Below are 23,461 nucleotides of genomic sequence, written 5' to 3' on the forward strand. Positions count from 1 at the left end.
GTCAATGTCTCATGGTTGATGGAATCTAGCCCTTCCTTGGGCTCAGAACTGACGGTGCAGAGCCTGCTTAGGATTCTCTCTCCCTCTCTCTCTGCCCTTCCCCGGCTTGGGCTCGCTCTCTCACTCTCACTCTCTCTCTCAAAATAAATAAATAAACTTAAAAAAATAGAGCTTACATTTTTTTATGGCTTAAACATGCAATATATATAGCCACAGAACAAATTTTTAAGTAAAACAGAAAAACTACTTCTGCTACATTTTTTTTAAAGTAGTAAGAAATTCATTTAAGGTTTTTATCTTTTTTTCCTGGAAAATCCGTTTAAACTTAGGTTTAAAATTGGTATAACTACAAAATTGGCATAATTGGTAATTGGTATAACTACTATTATATATATATATATATGTATATATATATATATATATATATATATATATATATTCATAAGTTCATTTAAGAGTAGTTAGGACTTTTATTCACTTAGCTGGCATACTGATAAATAGCTTGGTGCTTAATTTGGGAATGTTTCCAGGAAAGAGACTAAGCACAATGACCTTCATTTGCTGGGAAAACAAATGTTAAAATGGAACATCTCTTTCCTATAATCAGCGTAACTGTTACATTGTAAGCTTTATGCTGTATACCTTGCACAGCAAATGTTCTCGGTAACAATTTTGTGACTTCCCGGTTTTCCAACATTCAGGTGTTCTGTTCATATTACTGTGGAGACTTATATGGTCAAACAGTTGTTTTTAGATTGATAAGAATTTGGCACCTATGAACATTTTCTCCAAAATTGTGTAATATGTGTTTGTGTGGAGTAAGAAAAAAAATGCCAGAGAGAGAGAAAAAGTATGTGATAATTGGTTACTTGGGGTTATAAAGTTCCTTCTAGATAATTAAAAAAAAATGAAAAAAAATATTCAAACATGTCTTGAAGGATGAATTAAATATACACTAACTTTAACTTTGGGGTTCTGCAAAGGTTTATCTAATTATATTTTATTTTGACATTTTATTCCCAATCGTGTAACTTTTTAGCTTTATAATAAAAATAACAGTGGGAATATCAAGTCTCTTTTATCTAAAAAAAAAAAAATATATATATATATATATATATATATATATATATATATATATATATATATATATATATTTTAGTCTAAGAAACTGATTTAAAATGCCAGGAGCAGATCAGCATGAACTGTATAATTCCTGTTCTTGATAACATTTCTAATCACTTATTTCTGAAACAGTGATTAACTTCTAAGTATTAAATTCTGTGTAAAATAAATATATTCAGTTTATATTCAGTTTGCCTTTCACAGGCATTTACAACTTTGTTTTCCTTGACTGCACTTTAATCTTCTTTTATTTATAATTATTTGTTTTAATACAATATTCTATGATCCACAAAATTTTAAGTGTAAAAATTTACTAAATAAATTGGTACTTTTTGCATCAAGTGATCAGCTTTCAATGTTGATCTAATCATATTTTATGAATTTCTGTATCTAAAATTACATATCTAATAAATATCTTGTTTTATTCTATTTTTACCTGAATTTATTTGAAACCCTATTTACTTGCTTTTCCTCAACAGAATTAAAATGTTTTCAAGCCCACACTAACTTATTGTTTTTAAATGTCACATGTATTTTATGTCGCCATCTTCAAACATAAAACAATTATTATGATATGAATAGGTTCTGACTTTAATGTTCCAAGAGCAAATTTATTTTAAAAAATATGTTTTAATATACTTTTGCCCAATAAGACAATGTTCTTTAAAATCTATTCAAAAAATTATTCATCCTCCAAACTCCCTTTTAATGACTGTACCGCACATTTCAATGACCAGCCTATCAATTACCAACCACACATGCTTTCATCAACAAATGAAACAACAAATGGCTGAAACAACAGTACAGAATGAGATGAGCAAACCTCAGAGAACAGTCAGAATCAGTATCAAAGGAGAATTTGGCTAACATACTGATGGAGATGATCAGTAGGTGGCCTTGAGGAAGTCGTACAACACAAACAGACTTAAACCCCATGTTTGAGTAATTGAAATAACTTTGTAATTAAACTGCGTTTTTTTTTTATGTTTATTTATTTTTGAGAGCGAGAGTGAGAGAGAGCATGAACCGGGGAGGAGCAGAGAGAGAGGGAGACACAGCATCTGAAGCAGGCTCCCGGCTCTGAGCTGTCAGCGCAGAGCTCGATGCGAGGCTCAAACTCACGAACCACGAGATCGTGACCTGAGCCGAAGTCAGACCCTTAACTCAGTGAGCCACCCAGGCGTCCCTAAACTTTATTTTTTTTAAGAGTAAAAATGAAAAAAATCAAATTTGATCGAGATTACTGTGAATATATTTACATCAGAAAATACTGAGAGCAAGTACCATTTTTCACGTTCTCAGTAAGAGACAGTGTGGCCTAGTGTGGCATGAGATTTAGACACAGGCTTGGGAATAAGATCTAATGGTGATCGGTCCCTGGCTTCACCATTTAGCAGTTGGGCAAATAAACTGCAGTTTCGGATTTGTCTTCTGTGAAATAGGAATAAAGTGGCCTCAATTTTTTATTAAGAGCCATAAAAGTGCTACTAAATGTACTTTCACACAAGGTGTATATGCATATGTCATTATAAAAGTAATGTGTTTAATAAAATATAATTCCTGAGTAGTCAACAATACTCACAACCATTTTGCAAAATATAGGTTTTATAAACAAATATCTAAAGATACAACATGACAAAGCTATCATTTTTTTTCCTTGTGAATCACAAATGGTACCCAGTTTTTATAGCCATTGTCACTGCCTCTTTATTTTCCCTACTATATATATATATATATATATATATATATATATATACATATATATATATACATACATATGTATATATACATATATATACATATATATGTATATATACATATGTATGTACATATATATATGTATATATATATATATATATATATATATATATATACACACATATACACACACACACCATTATAATATCTATGGCCCTTAGTGTAAACCTGTGTGATAAGTAATACTGTAAACTATCAATTGAAATAGTTTTATTGCCTGAATATTAAATGCGTACACACACACATACATAAAAGTACATTACATAGAACATTTGGAGCCACTATTTTCCTTAATAAGGTGAAGCCTGTTGATGAGCTGGTAAGGAGGAACAGTTTATAAGATTACTTCCATTGTGCTGGTCACTGAATCTTGGGATATCACCTCTGAACACAGTATGTATGCCGTGACATAATTAAATTGATTAGATAATATACTCTGTAGTATATATGTAAATATACATATATATGTTGAATTAATAATTTTTATGGACAGCAGTGATCTTGCAACCCAGAGATTTGTGTACTGTTTTTGCTTCATTTTGTAATGCTACCATTTACTTCCATGTTCTTAAAAAAAGGGTGGGGGGGGGGGTTGGGCAACAAAAAAGTTACATCGAACAATATCTCCTTAGAGATATTCATGGCATCCTTTTGATTAAAAGTAACCATGTAATTAATGGGTTTGGTTTAATTGGATTATTTTGCAAACTTTTCATATCCATCGCGCATTCATCCTTTTTTGTATTCTTTCATAAAATATTAGAATATTTTGTGTCTCAGAATACACATGATACATTTTATTTTAAAGATTCTGCTTTCTCATAATTCACATGGCAGCACTTCTAATTTAACAAAAAGTAAATGATATATCTTTACAAAAATTATCCCTTATATATAAAATAAGCCTACAGGTTCTACCAATTTGTTAAAACATGCTCCTATAATAGCTAAAAAAAAAACTATTTTATAGAGAAACACATTTTTTCCAAGCTATCCACTCTCCCCTTGAACTGATTTGAATTCTTTTCCTCAATAGTTTGGTAAATAGTGATATTATAAATAATTTGTTCTCAGAAAGCCCAATGAATAAAAGCTTCTTGGTTTAGAATAAGCATCTTTGTGTTTTCTGACACCAAGAGCCTTGGCATTTCTTCTGTTGCAGCAGACTTGTATTCCCTGTAACATTTGCTTCTCATCCTTTGTTGTTAAGTTAAATGGAAAATTCAAAACCCAGACTCCGTTCCCCTGCTGTGTTGCCATAGAGCTATTCAATGCAAGACAAAAAAATATGCAACAGACGCTTTCTACTCTCTACTCCACCATATCACCTGCCAACTGCTCAATAAAGTGAGGAATCAGATATACGTTTAAAGGTTTCGAAAAGAACAAGCCACAGAGGCAAACAAGATTATTAAAAATTATGCAAAACAGGTTAAAGGATGCATTCTAGAACATTTCATATTCACAAATTTAATTCTTTACTGAACTATAGGAAACCTATCAATTGGATTAAAGTAATGATTTTGATAGTCTTTTATATTGCGTTATATCTATTCCTTTGAGCTTGAATTAAAATGGTTGACTTAATAATAACAAATTAATTGATCATCGCGAAGACACTATCCAAGCAGTAAATTAGGATGATTTTATCTAATTTTTACAACCTGAAAATGGAATCATCTACCTATGCCTGAAAACAACAACAACGACGATGACGCCATACCACAAACAATACTGGTCACCGCCAATTCCTGAAGATGTGACTATCAACACGACTTTCACTATGTGTTTAATTTGGAAACATGTTACTGTTTGCAATGTACCAATGGATGTTTGTTGTTGGAATCCTTCATAATCTTTCTCATAATTTCATTGATATATGATTATTTTTAAATGCCTAAGTTCTAAAAGGCTGTGTTGGAGTGTTATCCTGTCCCTAATGTCCAAGAGTATAGCGAACATTTTGTTGCAGAAATAGAACAAGGCACGGGCACCCTGTATGTGACTTCTAGAATAGTCCCCTTGTGAACTAACAGAGTCAGTTTAAACTGATTATGGTTAAATGGAATGATATTACTAGTCAGTTTTAAATAACATTAAATTTAAAATTTTAATTCCCACTCATTAGGTTTACTATTCCTTGGATAGTAGTAAAATAACGTAGAACATTAATTAAACATTTCTCTAAATTAAAAAAATTTGCTCTAAGGGAAAGATTCCTACGCAATAAAATTCCAACTTCTTTCCACCCATAAGAATTTTTTTAAGGGTGGATATTTTTTTCTTCTGTGTGGAATGTACATAAGACTTTCTATTTTCATTAAACTCATAACTTATAAGAGGACCCACAGAAACTATATATTAACTATATCCCAGTTAAAAATTGCAAAAAGTATATTCAATTTGTCATAATAAAAAGTCTTAAAGTATTTAGTGGCAAATATATGTATATTTTTTCATATTTTTAATTTAAATTCTAGTTAGTTAACATATAGTGTAATATTGGTTTCAGGAATAAATTCTAGTGATTCATCACTTACGTGTAACACCCAGTGCTCATCCCAAAAAGTGTCCTCCTTAATGACTGCTGCCCATTATCCCATTCCCCCCACCACCTTCCTCCATCAACCCTCAGGTTATTCTCTTTTCTTAAGAGTCTCTTGTGGCTTACGATTTGCCTCCCTTTCCTCCTTTTTCTTTGCCCTATGTTCTTCGATTTTGTGTCTTAAGCTCCCCTTATGAGTGAAATCGTATGGTACTTGCCTTTCTCTGACTGCTAGAGGGTATTATGCTAAGCAAAATAAATCAGTTAGTGGTAACTATACACATAAGCTGTAAAAGGAATAGACAGACATTGGTAATCTAAAATAATAAAATAAAATACACACATATGAATTTTGACATATTATGTATCATTTAAGTCCAATTCCAACAACGTTTTAAGCTTGCTGTTCCCCCTACATTTGGAGATTACCGAATGGTTTAAAATATTCGGTGAACCGCTATGTGGTTCCTAAACGAGTACTTACATTTTTCTGTGGCTGTGATACTTAGGTTGTACCAAGCACTAATCTCTCGATCAAGAGCGTTGGTTGTGATTATTGTGCCATTGTCATCAATACTGAACATTTTGCTTCTCGTAATAGAATACCTGCAACAACAACAACAAAAAAGTATTCCTTAATTTTATTATTTTGCCTATGGAACTGTGATATTTAAACTATTTGAAGGCAATAAGACAAATTAAATGCATGCTCCATACAGCTAAATTACATAATGCCAAACAGTGTTTAGAAAGGTACATGAATATAGTTAAGATATAACTCAGTGAGGAAAAAAGAAAAAAAAAAACTAAAATAGTCTCAGGTTCGAACTTATGTATGCTAAGTCTAAACACATGTAATTCATTCTTATTCCCAAAAGACAACTTTAATATGTGAATGACTTAGTTAAACATAAATGGTAAAAGGGGGCGCCTGGGTGCTTTGGTTGGTTTAAGCATTGGACTCGTGATTTCTGCTCAGGTCATGATCTCACAGTTCATGGGTTCGTAGACCAGCACCAACCTCGGTGTCCGGATTTACGCTGACAGTGCATAGCCTGTTCGGGATTCTCTCTTTCTCTTTCTTTCTCTCTCTTTCTCTGTCCCTCCCCTGTTCTTTCTCCCTATCAATATAAATAGATAAACGTAAAAGTGAATAAATAAATGGGAAAATGTCATTTGCAAAATTAACAAATCCAAATAAACGGGTAAAGATGAATGCTTGCCAACCTTTGTTTTTTCCCTCGAAGCACGTAAAGCATATCCTCACCCTAGGCTGCTCTGAGTCTCTTTCCTACACCATATAGTGGCTTGCTAAATCTGTGTGTCATATTTTAATTACTTGATTTCTGACATATGAGAAATGTTTGGTTTTGTTTGTTTAAAGGAAACACTCTGATACTTTTTAAAAAATTATATATATATATATATGTGTGTATATATACATATACATGTATACACATATATATGCATATATTTATACACACATATAAAGTAATGATAATAGATGGAATATGCTGTTGTTAGAGCATGCATGGAAAGAAGCCAGATGATAAAATTCCCTCATGCAAAGCCTGGAAAATGATCTCAAACTCCACAATGAAAGAAGCCTTTGAAGTACTCAGCATGTCTTATCTGCTTGCAAATGATTAATAATAAAAATTAAAGAAGAGTAATAACTTGGGTTCAGTGATGACTTCTCATTGCATGTATATTTCTGAAGACTTTGATGAGACATCAGTAAGTTTTTCCATAATTATGTGGCAAGAGATGAGAATATTTTAATCTCGAATTGACAGGTCTCTAAAAATATCACACTGATTTGTAGACTAGTGTTCAGGGGAGAATTAAAATAGAAATTACAGAGAATTAAGCTTTAGAGGAATTTGGTTTTAACTCTATTCATTTTTAAACCTTCAATAAGCAATTTACTTACATATCCCCAAATGGTCACGTTTCCTCCTTAAGAGATTTGCTGACAAAAAGCAACCGTATGGGGCGCCTGGGTGGCTCAGTCAGTTGAGTGTCCGACTTCAGCTCAGGTCATGATCTCACAGCTTGTGAGTTTAAGCCCCGCGTCGGGTTCTGTGCTGACAGCTTGGAGCCTGCTTTGGATTCTGTGTCTCCCTCTCTCTCTGCCCCTAACCCACTCTCATTCTATCTCTGTCTCTCTCAAAAATAAATAAACATTAAAAAAAAAAGCAACCGTAGTTTAACAGTTAATATTTTGTATTAATCATCTAGAATATCCTGTATCTATAATAATGCATTCCAAATAAAACTGATTAAGTGTTTGAAATAAAATTTTCAAATAAAAGTTTTTTAAAAATGATGACCTTGAGTCATCAGTAACATTTTAAATAATAGCCAATACATACCATTCAGGAAAGGAAAGATGTGTGCAAGGGATTTTAGAAAGAGCTGGAGCTAAAAAAGCTTAAAATGTGAAGTTTTGATGTGTAAAAGATCAATCTTTGGTTCATTTCAGAATTCCTTTTTATGGAACTCTTTATTCCTACAAAAGTGCTGAATGAATAAAATGTCACTGCATGAGTTTGCCATTGCTAACAGCTCTTGCCTAAATGGAATAAACAAATGGCCCTTTCCATGCATACTTCTGCAGATGCCTGTGTCTCTCGTCCTTAATCCTCACGTGGCTCTACAGAAGTACTATCCCCACGTCACAGACAAAGCAAATGAGACACATAATAGCCAACCCCATACACAAAAGTCAGAGTTTTCCAACCAGGCTACAGCTCCCCTGGGTGTTTCAAGGATTAAGGGCTTCCATTAGTGCACAGCTGAAACGTGAAAGACAGTCCCCTTCCACAGGAGAACACCCCTGACACTTGGATACCCCCAAAGCTCTTCCTGTTTCTCCCTGTTTTTCACATACATAACTTCTCAGATTGTTTTTCCTCTTTACTTGAATTTCGGTAGCTTCCTTGGAGGGATTTCAAGGAAGGGGTCTGAATTCAGGGGCTTGGAGTCGTTCAGAGTATTTCCCTATAGTATCCTTCAATGTCTATGGGAACAATAGTTATGTTCCCTCTTTCATTTCTGATCATGGTAACTTTTGTCCATTCTTTTTTTTTTTCCCCACTTGGTTGTCTTGCTAAAGACTGATCAATTGTATTGGTGCTTTGAAAGAATCAGTTTCTAGGGGAACCTGGGTGGCTCAGTCGGTAAAGCCTCTCACTAGAGCTCAGGTCATGATCTCTGGGTCCATGAATTCAAGCCCTGCATTGGGTTCTGTGCTGACAGCGCAGAGCCTGGAACCTGCTTCAGATTCTATGTCTCCCTCTCTCTCTGCCCCTTCCCCACTCAGGCTCTGTCTCTCTTTGCCCCTCAAAAACGAATAAATGTTAATAAAAAAAACCAAACATTTGAAAGAATCAGTTTTAGATTTCCTTGCATTTCTCTATTGTTTTTAAAGTCATTGCTTCTGCTGTGTTTTATTTCCTTCCTCACCACCACTGCTCCCCTCTGACCCCCGCTTGCTTTGGGTTGAACCTGCTTTTGTTTATCTATCAGAAAAGAATATACTGTCATTGTGATATTGATAAAATATTTCAAATTTTGACCATGGGTTCAGTTAAAAGGAAACTTCAATAATGTCCAAAGAATGAGTCATACACAGAAGTGGCAAAAGGGTACATTCCCTATATGTGGACTCTAAACAATACGATAATACATAGTCTTAGGGATAAAAATGAAAATCCTAAGGGAAATTCCTTATGAAGTTCTTCATTAATTTTGGGGTGGAAATGTTATCACAGACAATTTCTGGACTCTAATTCCTAGCACACGAGGCCCCTTAAAACAACCGCATCACCCGCCTTTCAGGTGTAATTTATACATTCTTTCTTCATACGTGCACCCTGGTTTTTCTTAAACATTTACCACATAACTTATTATTGTAATTTATATCAAGGCACATTTTCACAAGCTTTTCTGTCCTTAATAATGACAACCTGGCAAGAACAATTTGTTAAGCCAGTTATCTCACCCAATACTTGTTGAAACTGGGCCTGGGAATCTCCACCCTTCAGAGAAATAACAGGTAATTCCTACATGGAAGGAAAAACTAAGTAATACGAGTTATTGGAATTATGTATAATTTAATCTGTTTACTATGTGTTAATTTCTTTCCTCCAAACAATGGAACACTGCTGAGGGTAAAATAGAATGCCCTATCATTTCCTTTGGTATCCATATGGCTTGCCATGGAATGAGTATTAAGGAAGATGTACCCCATTAAAACTCAAATTGAAATCATTTAGTATTTGATTTCAAACATTTTTTTGGACATGTGCTTCCAAAGAAAGAAAGAAAGAAAGAAAGAAAGAAAGAAAGAAAGAAAGAGAAGGATGAGTACCAACTGAAATGTGTTCAAGGGGCTATTTTCATCCTAACAAACATATGAAAAGCAGTCTTATTTAAAAGGTACCTCTAAATGAAAGAATATCCATTAGAGACATTAAATGATAGTCCTTTGGGGTGCCTGGCTAGCTCGGTCAATTAAGTATTTGACTCTTGATTTTGGAGCAGGTCATGATCTCAGTTTGTGAGATCGAGTTTTATGTTTATGCTATCAATGCAGAGCCTGCTTGCGATTCTCTCTCTCCCTCCCTCCCTCCCTCCCTCCGTCTCTCTCTCTTTCTGCCCCTCTCCCACATGCAATGTTTTTAGCTATGTTCATAAGCATCACTGTCAAGCATTTATCATCCATTGCCTTAATTATACCATTACAATTAGATCATTGTTTCCAACACTTATTATAAATTATGATATATAAATATCTTGATCCTTAAAGCATTTTCTAGAGTTATGTATTCTTCAGTATTCTCAAAAGAACAATATGTAGGTGAATAGGTATATTACTTCTAAAAACATCTACATTCCTTTACTGGGTATAACTGTATACACATATAAGTAACACCACATATATACTTACATTTATAACTCAAACTACTATTACTAAATAAGAAGTATATCGACATATTAGAAGGCAGTGTTAGGGATTACAGTGGAAAAGTGGGAGCATTCCTCTTTCTCAAGAAGTTTCTTCTTTGTATCATAGCCCCTACAAAGTGCAAAGCAGTAACCAGCATCTACTAAGTACATGGAAGTTTGTATAATTCTCTGAACTGTGAAGAGTTGAAAGCAGATGAGTAAGGGAAGGTGGTGGAAGGAAACATGTAACAGGTTTTGTTGTTGTTGTTGTTGTTGTTGTTTTGTCTAACAAGGCTTACAGCACAAATACTGGGGAAAAAATGAAGGTATAGTACCTGAAAATAGACTAGTTTAATAGATGGCAAATACTGTTTAATATTTATTTCTAACTGATTGGACTGATTTCATTTTTACTACTTTAAGTGGTATCCTGTGAAGGCTTTCTCAATTTTGGAAAATAAATTAAATAATATTTTTTTATTTTTTTATAAGTTTACTTATTTATTTATTTTCAGAGGGAGAGAGAATCCCAAGCAGTCTCCACACTGTCGGCACAGAACCTGACACGGGGCTAGATCTCATGAACCGTGAGATCATGACCTGAGCAGAGATCAAGAGTCTGATGCTTAACCGACTGAGCCACCCAGGCGTCCCAAATTAAATAGTATTTGAATGGACCGTAGGTCATCGGCTTTGCTTCTGAACTGATGCAGTCAATGGTTTCTTTTCCCTCACCTACTTGCCCCCAATCAATAGAGCTGATCGCATTGAAGTTTGGTTGGGGATTGCCTATTTCTTGCACAACTGCAGTTGCTTATTTCACTGCAACTTTATCAATAGTGAGCTCCCTGTTTTCACAAGGTTAAACTGTTGCGAATTTGAAAAGTACCAAGAAGAGAAAGAGAGATTCATCTCTGTTACATTTGTGTGAAATTTTATCTTCAAGCTAACTTGGATTCACTCATTTAGGAAGCCAGAACTAGCCTTCCAAACATACCTGATAGGAGAGTTCCTCTGATCCGGATCAGTGGCAGAGACCGTGCCTACGAATGATCCATGCGGTCTGCCTTCGAAGACTTCAAATAGGTAATATGGGAGGAGGAAAACAGGAGGCTCATCTTCGTCCTCCACCTGGACCTTAATGAGGGTGCTGGAAGCTTCCACATGGTATTTCAGGAGCTGCTTATCAACGTGGCGGTTTTTAACATTTGCTCTAATACGATAGTCATTCTGGTGCTCAAAATCCACTTTCTACAAAGAAATACAGCGTACACAAGAAGAAATGGCTTCAGTAACCTAAGTCATTACTTAGAAAAAAAAGTTTGGGTTATTAAGTCTCTAGTTAGGTTTTGCTCTTTGGGTAGTTGGTAGGATCCCTCTGATAGTATCATTAAGCAGCTGCATAGCAAATCCCGCCACGTGTTTTGTTATTTACATCTAATGTTTTGGAATAATAGCTTTATTTTTAATTTAGGATTAAAATTATACTTTTCTGTTCATGAATTTCTTAAGGAATTGAGAATTCATTTAAGTCTTTCACAAAAGTTTGTCCTTTAAAAATCTTAAAAAAATAAAAAAAATAAAAAAAGACTGTTCTTTGAGTAATTTGAGAGTCTGCAGTAACTCTCTCTCATCTCTAAGCTCCTTTGCTCCCTAAATCATAAATCACAGGTTCTCATTTCAATTACTTAATAAAGCAATAACTAACTGGCTAAACAAAATGATTTCATGTATTTCTGATTTGAATTTGTATTATGCTGCAAAGTAAATATTGTCCAGACAGCTACCTTTTTTAATATCACTATTCCTTCTTGTGTCTCATTATTAGTAATTATGTCAAATGTTTGAGAATCATCTTCAATGCTGTAATCCATTTCTGCATTTTCTCCAATGTCATTATCATATGCCATGATTTTTCCTATAGAAGTCCCAGTGGGTGCAGCTTCAGAGACAGTCAAACGGTAAAAACCTTTAAAAGCAAAATTCAAGAGATATCACACAAATAATAAATATAAGAAACTCCCGAATATAGCACCCTTTTTTGTGTGTGGACTATGAGAAAACTCATACTCATCACTTTCCACCAGTCACTTTTTTTTTTTTTAAATCAATATCTATCGATCGATCTATTGGGCTATCTATACTTTCTTTATTTTTGTAATCTGTATTTTATTTTCCCTAATATCCTACTTGAGCATCTATTATTTTCTCTCAAATATACCCTTGGAAGTCCTATCACCAGTACATATAATTTCCAAATTTCTATCCATATGCATACTTCGTCAATTGTTTTGAATTTATTTTTTTTTTCTCTTTTTTTTTTAATTTTTTTTTCAACGTTTATTTATTTTTTGGGACAGAGAGAGACAGAGCATGAACGGGGGAAGGGCAGAGAGAGAGGGAGACACAGAATCAGAAACAGGCTCCAGGCTCTGAGCCATCAGCCCAGAGCCCGACGCGGGGCTCGAACTCACGGACCACGAGATCGTGACCTGGCTGAAGTCGGACGCTTAACCGACTGCGCCACCCAGGCGCCCCTGAATTTATTTTTTTATTGTATCCTTCAACCATCCGAATTGATAAAAAGAGTTTTCAATTTCACTCAAACATTCTCTGATATCTAAAGTTATCAGTAAATGTAAGTGTGGATTAAAGTTGGAAAAGCCTAAAACAAATAAGTGAACTCTAAGTGTAATAGTTTGATTTTTACATTCTGAGCCTGAGTGCATTGGCCATAGTGGAAATGAAAACAAACAAACAAAAAAGATAGATCCATGGGAGTCGGTGAGTGGATGTGGTAAGACAACCGTGCTGGAGTCACATGACCCTATTGTTTTGGTCATGTGAAAACAATGGCAGTTATATTTGAAATACATAGATATAAATATAAATAATTGAGCTCTGTTTATTTTTCAGAATTGACTTGCATAAAACTGATAAGGAGTTAGCTATTTGTAAATTATTATTTGTGATTTCTGTTAAAATGTGAGAAATAATCAAATATGTCAATATTCTAAAGAATGAAACTTTGTAGAATTTTAAAAAGAGCATGTAATAGAATGTTTCTTTAAAGAGATTCTTGTCTTTTGGGGGTGCCTGAGTGGCTCAGTCGGTTTGGTGTCCGACTTAGGCTCAGGTCATGATCTCACAGTTTGTGAGTTTGAGCCCCACGTTGGGCTCTGTGCTGACAGCTCAGAGCCTGGAGCCTGCTTCGGATTCTGTGTCTGTCTTGTGCTCTGTCCTTTTCTCTCTCTCTCTCAAAAATAAACGTTAAAAAAATGAAAAAAAAAACAGATTCTTGATTTTTTTAGACGTATAGAGCAAGTCACTTCACAGATTGCCTTGTGAGATTGTCCTTCCTTTTTTATTTTTATTTTTTGGCATGGGAGAAATGTGATTTAAAGGGTGTCAATACTTTTACTATTTTCAGGAAGTAACAGCTTAATTGTGCTGCAGTGTTTTTTTTTTCCCCTCCGCTGCGGGAAAATGTATAGTTGAGAAAATATAATCTCAGGAAGAGGGAAGAGCAAGCCAAAAGGCCACCAAGCCAGTGACCGAGAGTAGGTCAGTTGCCTGGTGTTGGTTTGTCCACAAGCAAGGGCTAGAGCGCTAACACAAGAGCTCCCAGACGTAATGGAACAAGACTGGATGATGGCAGATTATTTAGGACAATGGAGGTTATAGGAAGGCCTCTGACTGTTTCTTTGTGACGTGGTAAAACGTTTAAGTGCTATGATCTGGTATGCATTTCGACAAGATCACTAAAGTTGTGCTGAGAGTAGAGCAGAGGGGAACAAAGGTAGAAGCAGAGAGGCTAGATGGGGGCCAGATTAAGAGGGTGGTATGTTTGAAGGTTGCAAATGGAAGTTGGTGAGAAATGTTCCGATTATGGATATTTTTAAAAGGTAGAGCCAAAAGGATCTGCAGAGGATTGAGTTTTGGATATGAGAAAGAACAGAGGGGAAGGTGACTTTCAAAATCTTAAAGTAAGTTTCTATTATCAGGAGATATTGTATATGTGTACATTTGTGTGTGTGTGTGTGTGTGTGTGTGTGTGTGTGTGTGTGCGCTCTCACAGAATATTGAAAATCATGCAGGATTGATCATCATTTCACTCTGGGTTAGAAATTAGAATTGACCTAAATTTGACCCAGTGCAATCTGAGTTGGATCAGTTGAATTGAATTGAATTAGAATTGAATGGGTGAGATTTTGCCCTGAGCGATATGAAGGCTGGGGAAAATCTGTAAAAAGAGGGTTAGAGGAGGAGGCAGGTATGACCAGGAAGTCAAATATATGTCCAGTTTAAATGTATATAACTTATAAATGAAGATATTGAGTAGATAGTTGGATATACAAATCTGGGGTTCACAGGAGAGGTTCATACTAAAGTTATATATTTGGGAGTTGTCAGCATAGAAGCGGCATCTAAAGTCAGGTGGCTATAGGGAAACACAAAGGAGTGACTCTGAAGGGAAGAGAAATAAGGCCCTAGGGCTTGGTACCAGAAATACACCAAAGCTTAAAGTATGCAGAGATGAAAAGAAGGCAAAGAAGATTGTTAAAAGTGACTAGGAAGACAGAAGAAAAAGCATATAAGGATAGAGCAACCGCTGTCAAATGCTGCTGAGAAATCAAACTATATTAGGACTGAGAATTGATTGGATTTAGCTGCACATAGATATTGATAGAATTGACCAGATCCGTTAGGCTAAGTAGTATGGGTAAAGCCTTGACTGGAGTGGGCTCCGGAGAGTTTAAAAGACAGTAAATAGGATGATGCATTGGATAACTCTTTAAAACTTATCTTCTCTAAAGGAAAGAAAATGAAGCATGATTAGATGGATACGGCAGTGGAGTCAATAGTGTATTTATTTTATTTTATTTTACTTTGTTTTTTAGATGAAAACAACAGCACCCATCACAGTGTGAATGCTGATAGTAATTAGTGGGCCGAGTGGACGCCCTTGATTGAAAGGACAGGGAAGATTGGGCATATCAGAGGAGATACGACATAGTTACGTTCAGACGAGGGCAATGGGATTCCAATTACGGAAAGCAGCCTGAACAAGAGTAAGGAGACCAGCATGCTCTGATTTTGGAAGCATAGTCAACACACATATTTTCGCATGAGTGTGGTGTGGGAAAGAAATAGAGAAAGCTGTTTAAAGAGTGAGGTAACTTTATGGTACTAGAATCATGTTCACCTACACTCAAATGTGAACGTAGTAATGCTATCATCTTACACGAGGATTCTGGGTATCTACAAAAATTTTAAAAACTATTTCAAATGTTCTAGTTCATTTGGATATATATATAAATTATACGTATATATATACATTGTTATTTATGTTATGTTTATCAATGTTAATAGAGATTATATATGGTTATATATATACACATTGTTTTGTATTATATATAGTTATATATTATATATAACACTTATATAATTACATATGCACAACGAAATATATATATATATATATATATATATATATATATAAACAAAATTAAAGTTGAGAAAAATTAAAAGAAATAAGGATGGCGGGAGAAGTTTGAAGGGCATTTAGTCTCAATAAAAATCCCTTTGAGTTCTGACTTCTGGAGTCTTGAACTTGTGATTTTCCCTTCATCTGGCTAAAACACAGACGAGATGTATTCCACACGTTAACCTACTATTTTTCTACATTTATTAGTTGAGAATCATTTTTGTCAAGTCCTGCATGTTTCAAATAGAATTACCCACGATCTTCTTGTCTTTAGGACCCACACTTTGTAGAGACAATCACGTACATAACAGGGAGAAGAAAGTCACAAACTACTGCCCTGCTTCCTAAATTCCATCTAAGGAGGAGCTGTTTCATGGACTCAAAGGACCGAGGAGGTGCTGCTCAAATGGTTGGATTTGCAATTATGTAGGATGAATACATTTAAAAATCTAGTGTATTAAAAAAAAAATCTAGTATATGGCAAGGTGACTACAGCCAAAATACTATACTGTATAATGGGAATTTTCTGAGAACACCTTGGGCACTCTTACCACACACTTGCACACGAGGGAATGATGTGAGTAGATGGGTAATTAGTTTGACTGTAATAATTATGTCACTATGCATATGAGATCAAAACATCACGTTGGGGTTCCCTGTTGGCCCAGTTGGTTAAGCATCTGACTTTGGCTCAGGTCAGGATCTCATGGTTTGTGAGTTTGAGCCCCATGTCAGGCTCTCTGCGATCAGCGTGGAGCCCACTTCAGATCCTCTGTACCCCCCTCGGTCTCTGCACCTCCCCTGCTCACACTCTTTCTCTCAAATAAATAAATAAACATGAGAAAAACCATCGTGCTGTATACATTAAATATATATGATTTTTATTTTTAAAAATGGTATTATACTGAAAATGTTAAATATGAAAATAGCATACAAATAAGCATTCAGATATGTAATATTTCTGTATTTTTTTAATGTTTATTCATTTTTTGAGAGAGACAGAGTGCAAGTGGGGGAGGGGCAGAGAGAGAGGGGCACAGAATCTGAAGCAGGCTCCAGGCTCTGAGCTGTCAGCACAGAGGCCAACACAGGGCTCAAACTTACAAATCCTGAGGTTATGACCTGAGCCAAAGTCCCGTGCTTAACCGACTGAGCTACCCAGGTGCCCCTGTCTTCAGACACTTTAAAAGGTGCATCACATTTACGCACTTTAAGATTTTTGTCACACACAAAAAATGCTCATTGTCTTTTTACCCAGGGGCCTCTCTAATATTTCTTGAAAATTCAGAAGATCTGCTAACTCTGGGCCTGGCACAAAATAGCTGAACTGAACAGTATCTGCGTGTGTGTGTGTGTGTGTGTGTGTGTTGGGGGGGGTTGGGTGGGTGTGCATTTGTATGTGTGTGTTTGATCTACTTTTCTCTTTGACACATGCATATGCATTTTTCCTATCATGATAATTGTTCATGATCTCCAGAATTGCTTGTAAATGTATTTCTGTAGGTAGGACAGAATGCCCTGGGGAGGGGGTGGGAAGAACTTTAAAAAAAAAAAAAAGAATTTCTCCTAAGAATTTAGAAGAAATCCCTTCTGGAGCATACCAAATGATTTAGCTTGTATTCAGTACTTGAATTATCAGAGCAGGTGTGGCATATTCATAATACATAAGTAAAAAATAACTACACATATTATACATGCATGGTCAGTTAATTTATGACAAAGAAGCCAAGAATATCCAATAAGAAAATGTCAGTCTCCTTAATAAATGGTGTTAGGAAAATTGGATAACCAAATGCAAAGGAATGAAACAGGACCATTGTCTTGCACCATACCCCAAAAATAACTAAAAATGTATTCAACACTTGAACTAAGACCTGGAACCATAAAACTCCTAGGAGAAAACAGGCAACAAGCTTCTTAGCATAGTCTCGGTGATGCTTTTTTTATCCTGATACGAAAAGCAAAAGCAAGAAAAGAAAAAAAAAATAAGTGGGCTATAACACACTAAAAAAATTCTGCCCAGCAAAGTAAACCATCAAAAGGATGAAAAAGCAACTTACTGAAAGGGAGGAAATATTTGCAAATCATACATCTGATAAGAGGCTAATATCCAAAACATACAGAAACTCGTACAACTCAATATCAAATGCTAGTACTATTACTAATACTAATAATGATATTATTAAAAATGGGCAGAATATCTGAATAGACATTCTTCCAAAGAATGCATACAGATGGCTGACAGGTACATGAAAAGATGCTTGATATCATTAATGATCAGGGAAATTCAAATCAAAATCACAATGAAATATGACCTCACCCCTGTTAGAATGGCTACTATTCAAAAGACAAGAAATAACAAGTGTTGGTGAGGATGTGGAGAAAAAGGAACCCTTGTGCACGGTCGGTGGGAATGTATATTGGTGCAGCCATTATGGAAAAGAGTAATGGAAAACAGTATGAAGGTGTCTTAAAATATTAAAAATAGAAATATAATACAATCAAGTAATACCACTTCTGGATATTTAGCCAGAGAAAATGAAAACACTAATTAGAAAAGATAGCTGCACTCCCATGTTTATTGCATTATTATTCACAATAGCCAAGATGTGGAAACTTAAGTGTCCATCAATGGATGAAAGGGTAAAGAAATTATGACAGACAAACAAACACACACACACACACACACACACACACACACACACACACACACACAAACACACACACTAGAATATTACTCAGCCACAAAAAATAATAAAATCTTGTCATTTGCAACAACATGAACGGGTCTCAAGGACATTATACTAAGTGAAATAAGTCAGAAAAAGACAAATACCATATGATCTCTATTACATGTGAAATTTCATATACGTATATGTAATATAAATCACAGGTGAATATAGAAATGGGCAAATTTTTTTTCCTGTTCTTAGTCTAAATATAGTGAATAAAGATAACATAAAACATAAAAAATAATTACCATTTGAAATCATTACTTGTAGTAGGTAGAAAAATGAATTCCTCAAAATACCCGTGTTCTAATACCCCAGAACCTATGAATATATTATGTAAAGGGACAAAAAGGAATCCAGGCTGCAGGTGGAATTCATACTGCTATTCAGCTGACCTTGAGATGTGGAGATTGTCTTGGTTTGTCCAAGGGGACTCGATCTGATCACATGACTCCATAAAAGTGAAGAAGAGGCAAAGTGTGGGTTGGAGAGACGGCGACGTGTGGAGGATTTGACACCTTTTGATGTGTCTGAGGTGTGTGAGTTATATTCAAGAACCAGAAAGACGCCTCACGGAGCTAACAGTGTCCTGCCGCTGACGGCCTTCAAGGAAACAGAGCCCTTATTCCTACAAACGTAAAGAACTGAATTTTGCCAATAACCAAATCCAAAGAAATGGATTCTCCCCTGGACCCTCTAGAGAGGAAAATAGCCCTACAGACACCTTGAAATTAATCTGGTGACATCTGTGACATATTTCATTCAGGTAACAATTTGTTTAAGGCATGAGGAAATTGTTACGGAAGCAATTAGAAAAAAAAACACATTACCTTCTCATTTGTATTTGACTTTTCACACTAATGAAAATAATCACACCTTCGAATAATTAATACATTTATCTTATATAGTGCTGTGGCGGTGCTTTAGATGCAAACCCTAACATCTGTGTGTATTTAGCACATGTATAGTTTTATTGTAATGAAAATTCACGGTGTTTTCTACTTACTTTCCTTAAATATAGGCTTATTGTCGTTAACATCAGAAAGTTTAATTAACACACTTGTTGTTCCCGACAGTCCTCCCGGCTGACCGAGCATATCTTTGGCTTGAATAATTACCCAATACTCATCTTGCAGTTCTCTATCCATTTTAGAAGATGTTCTTATGATTCCTTAAAACATGTAATAAAACTTCAATTATTATTTCGTTATTAACCATGCATCTTTCCAGTTAATTTCCTAAGAATTCCATCATACACTCATTCTTTTGATACATTTTAAATGACTACAATGTGCTAGACACTGCCCTGGAGAACATAAATAACAATAAAATAATAAATGAAATATCAACTCTGCCTGGAGTTTAGAGTAGTCAACACAATACTAAGAACACTAGTAGACCCCTAATAAAATGCTATGTTCATATACTCTTGGGTAAAAAAGAGGAATTATCTTATTTTTACCTCAAACGATTTTCTGCTATGTTCTCTAACATAATGTTAGTGTGCTACAGTTAACTTCTCCTTTAAATTTGAAAGAAGTTAATTATAAGTAAATGAGTACATTACAACACCAAATTTATGCAGGATATATTGTGCACCTGTGATGTTAAAGTCTTTTTTAAGTTATGATACATGAAGAAGGATTTGTTTTTGACCGACAGTTGTTCATAATACAGATCAATCTATAAACAGATTTTCAAATTCAAGATGGACTATAATAAATATAATAAATATTCTATAAATTTATTCTATAAATTCTACATTTTAGAAAATGTTACAGAAAATTTTCTAGAAAATTACTTAGTAAAAAAATTATTATCACTAAACAAAAAACTAGGAAAGGGCGGAACAGAAGACAACGGGATGCTGGGCTAAAGATTTGGGGACCATGAACACAAACATAAGAAAGAGAATGGCCAATCCTCAATGTATCTGTGCAAAAGTGTTCATTAAAAATTGTGAGACCTGTAAATACAAAAACAGATAAGTTGGACCATATTGTGATAGCATTTGAATTGTGGACTGAAGTGTTTTATAACTGTAATCTGTTATAGGAATCCCTATAGAAAACAGAACGTATGAAAGAGACACTGCCAGTATTCTCCCTAGGTTTGACTCCAGAGAGAATTGGGACTGAAGGTGAATCTCATTGTGGTTTTAGTTTGCATTTCCATGTCGACTGGGGTTGATGAGCATTTTTAATATGCTTGTAGGCTTTCTGTACATCAAATGTTGGTCAACTGCTTTAAAGGTCTTTCACCGTATTTTTGAACTGTTTTTTTTTTCTCTTTCTAAGTGTTTTGTCATAGTCTTTGCATATGTTTTATACCTTATATACGAGTGATTTGTAGTGTGGATTTGGAAATTCAATCTCTGAAAGTTAGAAAAATCAGCTAAAGGACTAAAAAGAATTAAGTGTCTAAAATACAACCCATTTATTTCTGGAAACTTCAGGTCTACTGTACAGCACGTTTGGAAGCAGATGTTTTTTTGCTCTGACATTTGCCTACTTAGAATCCTGCTGAACTGCACTTTGTTTCATTTAGAAATACCTGTTGTTGGTTCAATGGAGAAGTAGGGCTGGCCTTGTAGTAAACTGTACAAGAGACGAGCATTATTGCCACTTGAAGGATCATCAGCATCATTTGCCGTCACCTGGATGACTAATGTTCCTGAAGAAAATATGAATAGTAACAAGAAATTAAGACTGCGGTCTTATCGAACAATGAATTCAGTTCTATACGGCATTTTCTCTTTAGCAAGCAAGGTGAAGACATACAATGAAAACCTAGCCCTCCTTGTTCAGAATTACAAAACTGATATCATTCTGCATAGACAAGAGAATATAATCTCATACAAAAGAGCCCTAATTCATATGTGTATAAATATATATATATATATATGTGTGTGTGTGTAGCTTAGATGTTTGTTTAAAATTTTATATTGTATATAGAATTCATACACACACACACATATATATATGAATTCTATATACAATATAGAATTTTAAACAAAGATCTAAGCTATAATGAAATATAATTATTTAACAATCCATTACAATGTCCATTTCATGATCTTTCAAAAGTGTGTTATATCATTAGTGGAAGAATCAAAAGGAAATTGGAAGCAGTTTACTTTAAACATCACTCTGTGAACTGTGACTCAAAGTCACAGAATATTGATAAAATGTGAATAAAATTGAAATGAGCTTGCAATAGTATCAAGTTGAGGATGGGCACAAGTATCTTCCTTATTTAATTCCCTTCTATAACATACTTACGTTGAAGAATTCCTTTTTTTTTTTTTTTTGGTATAGTACAAAACAAAACCCTGTCACATATTGATGACATAAAATGTTCTTAATTGAAATTCAATAACAATCAGTAAAACACAATGAGAAGTATCTGTACATTTAAACTTAATGCTTAAATTAAACATCTTCCTTTAAAAGTATTGAGCTTTTTAATCATCTTTATGTAAAGTTAGGATAGCATTATAGGTCTTGTTGAAAATCTGCATTTATGGAAACATCATGTTCTGGGTCAGTAAGAATGGCAACATGAATATCACAGAATCAAATAGTCTGTGCGATTTCCTGTACTACCAACATCATTCACGTTTCCATTACAATCTTGTTTTGTAAACCGAGACATTCTAATGGGAAGCCCTTCTACTTGTCAGTAATAAAGTTGTTGAAACTTTTACCGTGGCCCTCAAATGTATGTAGTATTTGCTCTTTCGTCGTAGTATTTTATTAGTCATTTAGCACTTGCTTTGTACTGCACAACCACTCAAAATGTAAACACCTTAGGTTCAAGTGTTTTACAATATGTTCCCTTCTATTGCCATGACATGGATGGACCTTAAGGGCATTATGCTAAGCAAGATAAGGCAGACAGAGAAAGACAAAGATATCACTTATATGTGGAATCTAGAAAAGCTGAGCTCTAGAAACAAAGGGTAAATTGCTGACTCGCAGAGGCTGGGAGACCTGGATAAATGGTGATCAAAGCCAACAAAGTTGCCGTTAGGAAATGAATAAGTTCTGGAGAGCTAGTGCACAGCATGGTGACTCTAGGCCACCATATTGTAGTGTATGCTTTAAAGTTCCTAAAAGACTTGATCTTAAATGATCTTCCCCGCCCACACACACAGAAGGATATGATGTGTTGAAGATGCTATCAACGCTATCTAATGTTAATATCATTCTAATTATCCGATTTTGTTTTATTTGCTTTAGTTGCTGCTTTTTCAATGACATCACAATTCATTAAATACAGGTTAAACCACTTTAAACCTTCTTAGATATTTTCTAAAAGGTTTTTCTAAAAAAAAAAAGTCAAAAGAGAGGGGTGCCTGGGTGGCTCAGTTGGTTGAGCAGTTGACTTTGGCTCAGGTCATGATCTTAGGGTTGGTTCATGAGTTCGAGGCCCACATGGGCTCCCTGCTGTCAGCTCTGAGCCTGCTTCAGATCCTTTGTCCTCACCCTCCCTCTGCCTCTCCTTTGCTAGTGCTCACCCTCTCAAAAATAAATAAAACATTAAAAAAATATAAAGTCAAAAGAGAGAAGCTTACATATTTTCCTAATCAGAAATTTAAATACTGCAGAAATCTTCACTAGTCAAGTAACATAAACTGTAATAATAAATAAACGTCATAGTCAAGAAATTAAAAAAATTGATATGTTTTATATATATGTTTTCCATTTATGTTTTCCTTGTCATTTGTAAGAGAACACATGTGTACATTCACTTGCAGTTAGGAATTAGCCATACACAAAATTTAAGCAAAATATCACTATAAGACCAATAACGTGTCCTTCAGTGAAAAAAATCAAAATTGTTCCAAAGTCCCCCTGTCCC

General features: G+C 34.8%; 1 protein-coding gene across 2 annotated transcripts in view; it reads right to left on the minus strand.

Annotated features, from left to right (window-relative positions):
* CDH19 (cadherin 19) overlaps window positions 1-23,461 on the minus strand; it is a 235,459-nt gene that overhangs the window by 34,028 nt on the left and 177,970 nt on the right. For both annotated transcript variants that reach the window (XM_045041116.1, XM_023242085.2), the window contains 5 exons: window positions 21,152-21,271; window positions 19,605-19,769; window positions 12,166-12,347; window positions 11,376-11,629; window positions 5,910-6,031 (listed from right to left, as the gene is read on the minus strand). In XM_045041116.1, coding sequence (XP_044897051.1) covers window positions 5,910-6,031; window positions 11,376-11,629; window positions 12,166-12,347; window positions 19,605-19,769; window positions 21,152-21,271 — 843 coding nt within the window. The remainder of the gene's footprint in view (window positions 1-5,909; window positions 6,032-11,375; window positions 11,630-12,165; window positions 12,348-19,604; window positions 19,770-21,151; window positions 21,272-23,461) is intronic.

Source organism: Felis catus, chromosome D3 (genome assembly GCF_018350175.1).
Source record: "Felis catus isolate Fca126 chromosome D3, F.catus_Fca126_mat1.0, whole genome shotgun sequence".
Lineage (NCBI taxonomy): Eukaryota > Metazoa > Chordata > Mammalia > Carnivora > Felidae > Felis > Felis catus.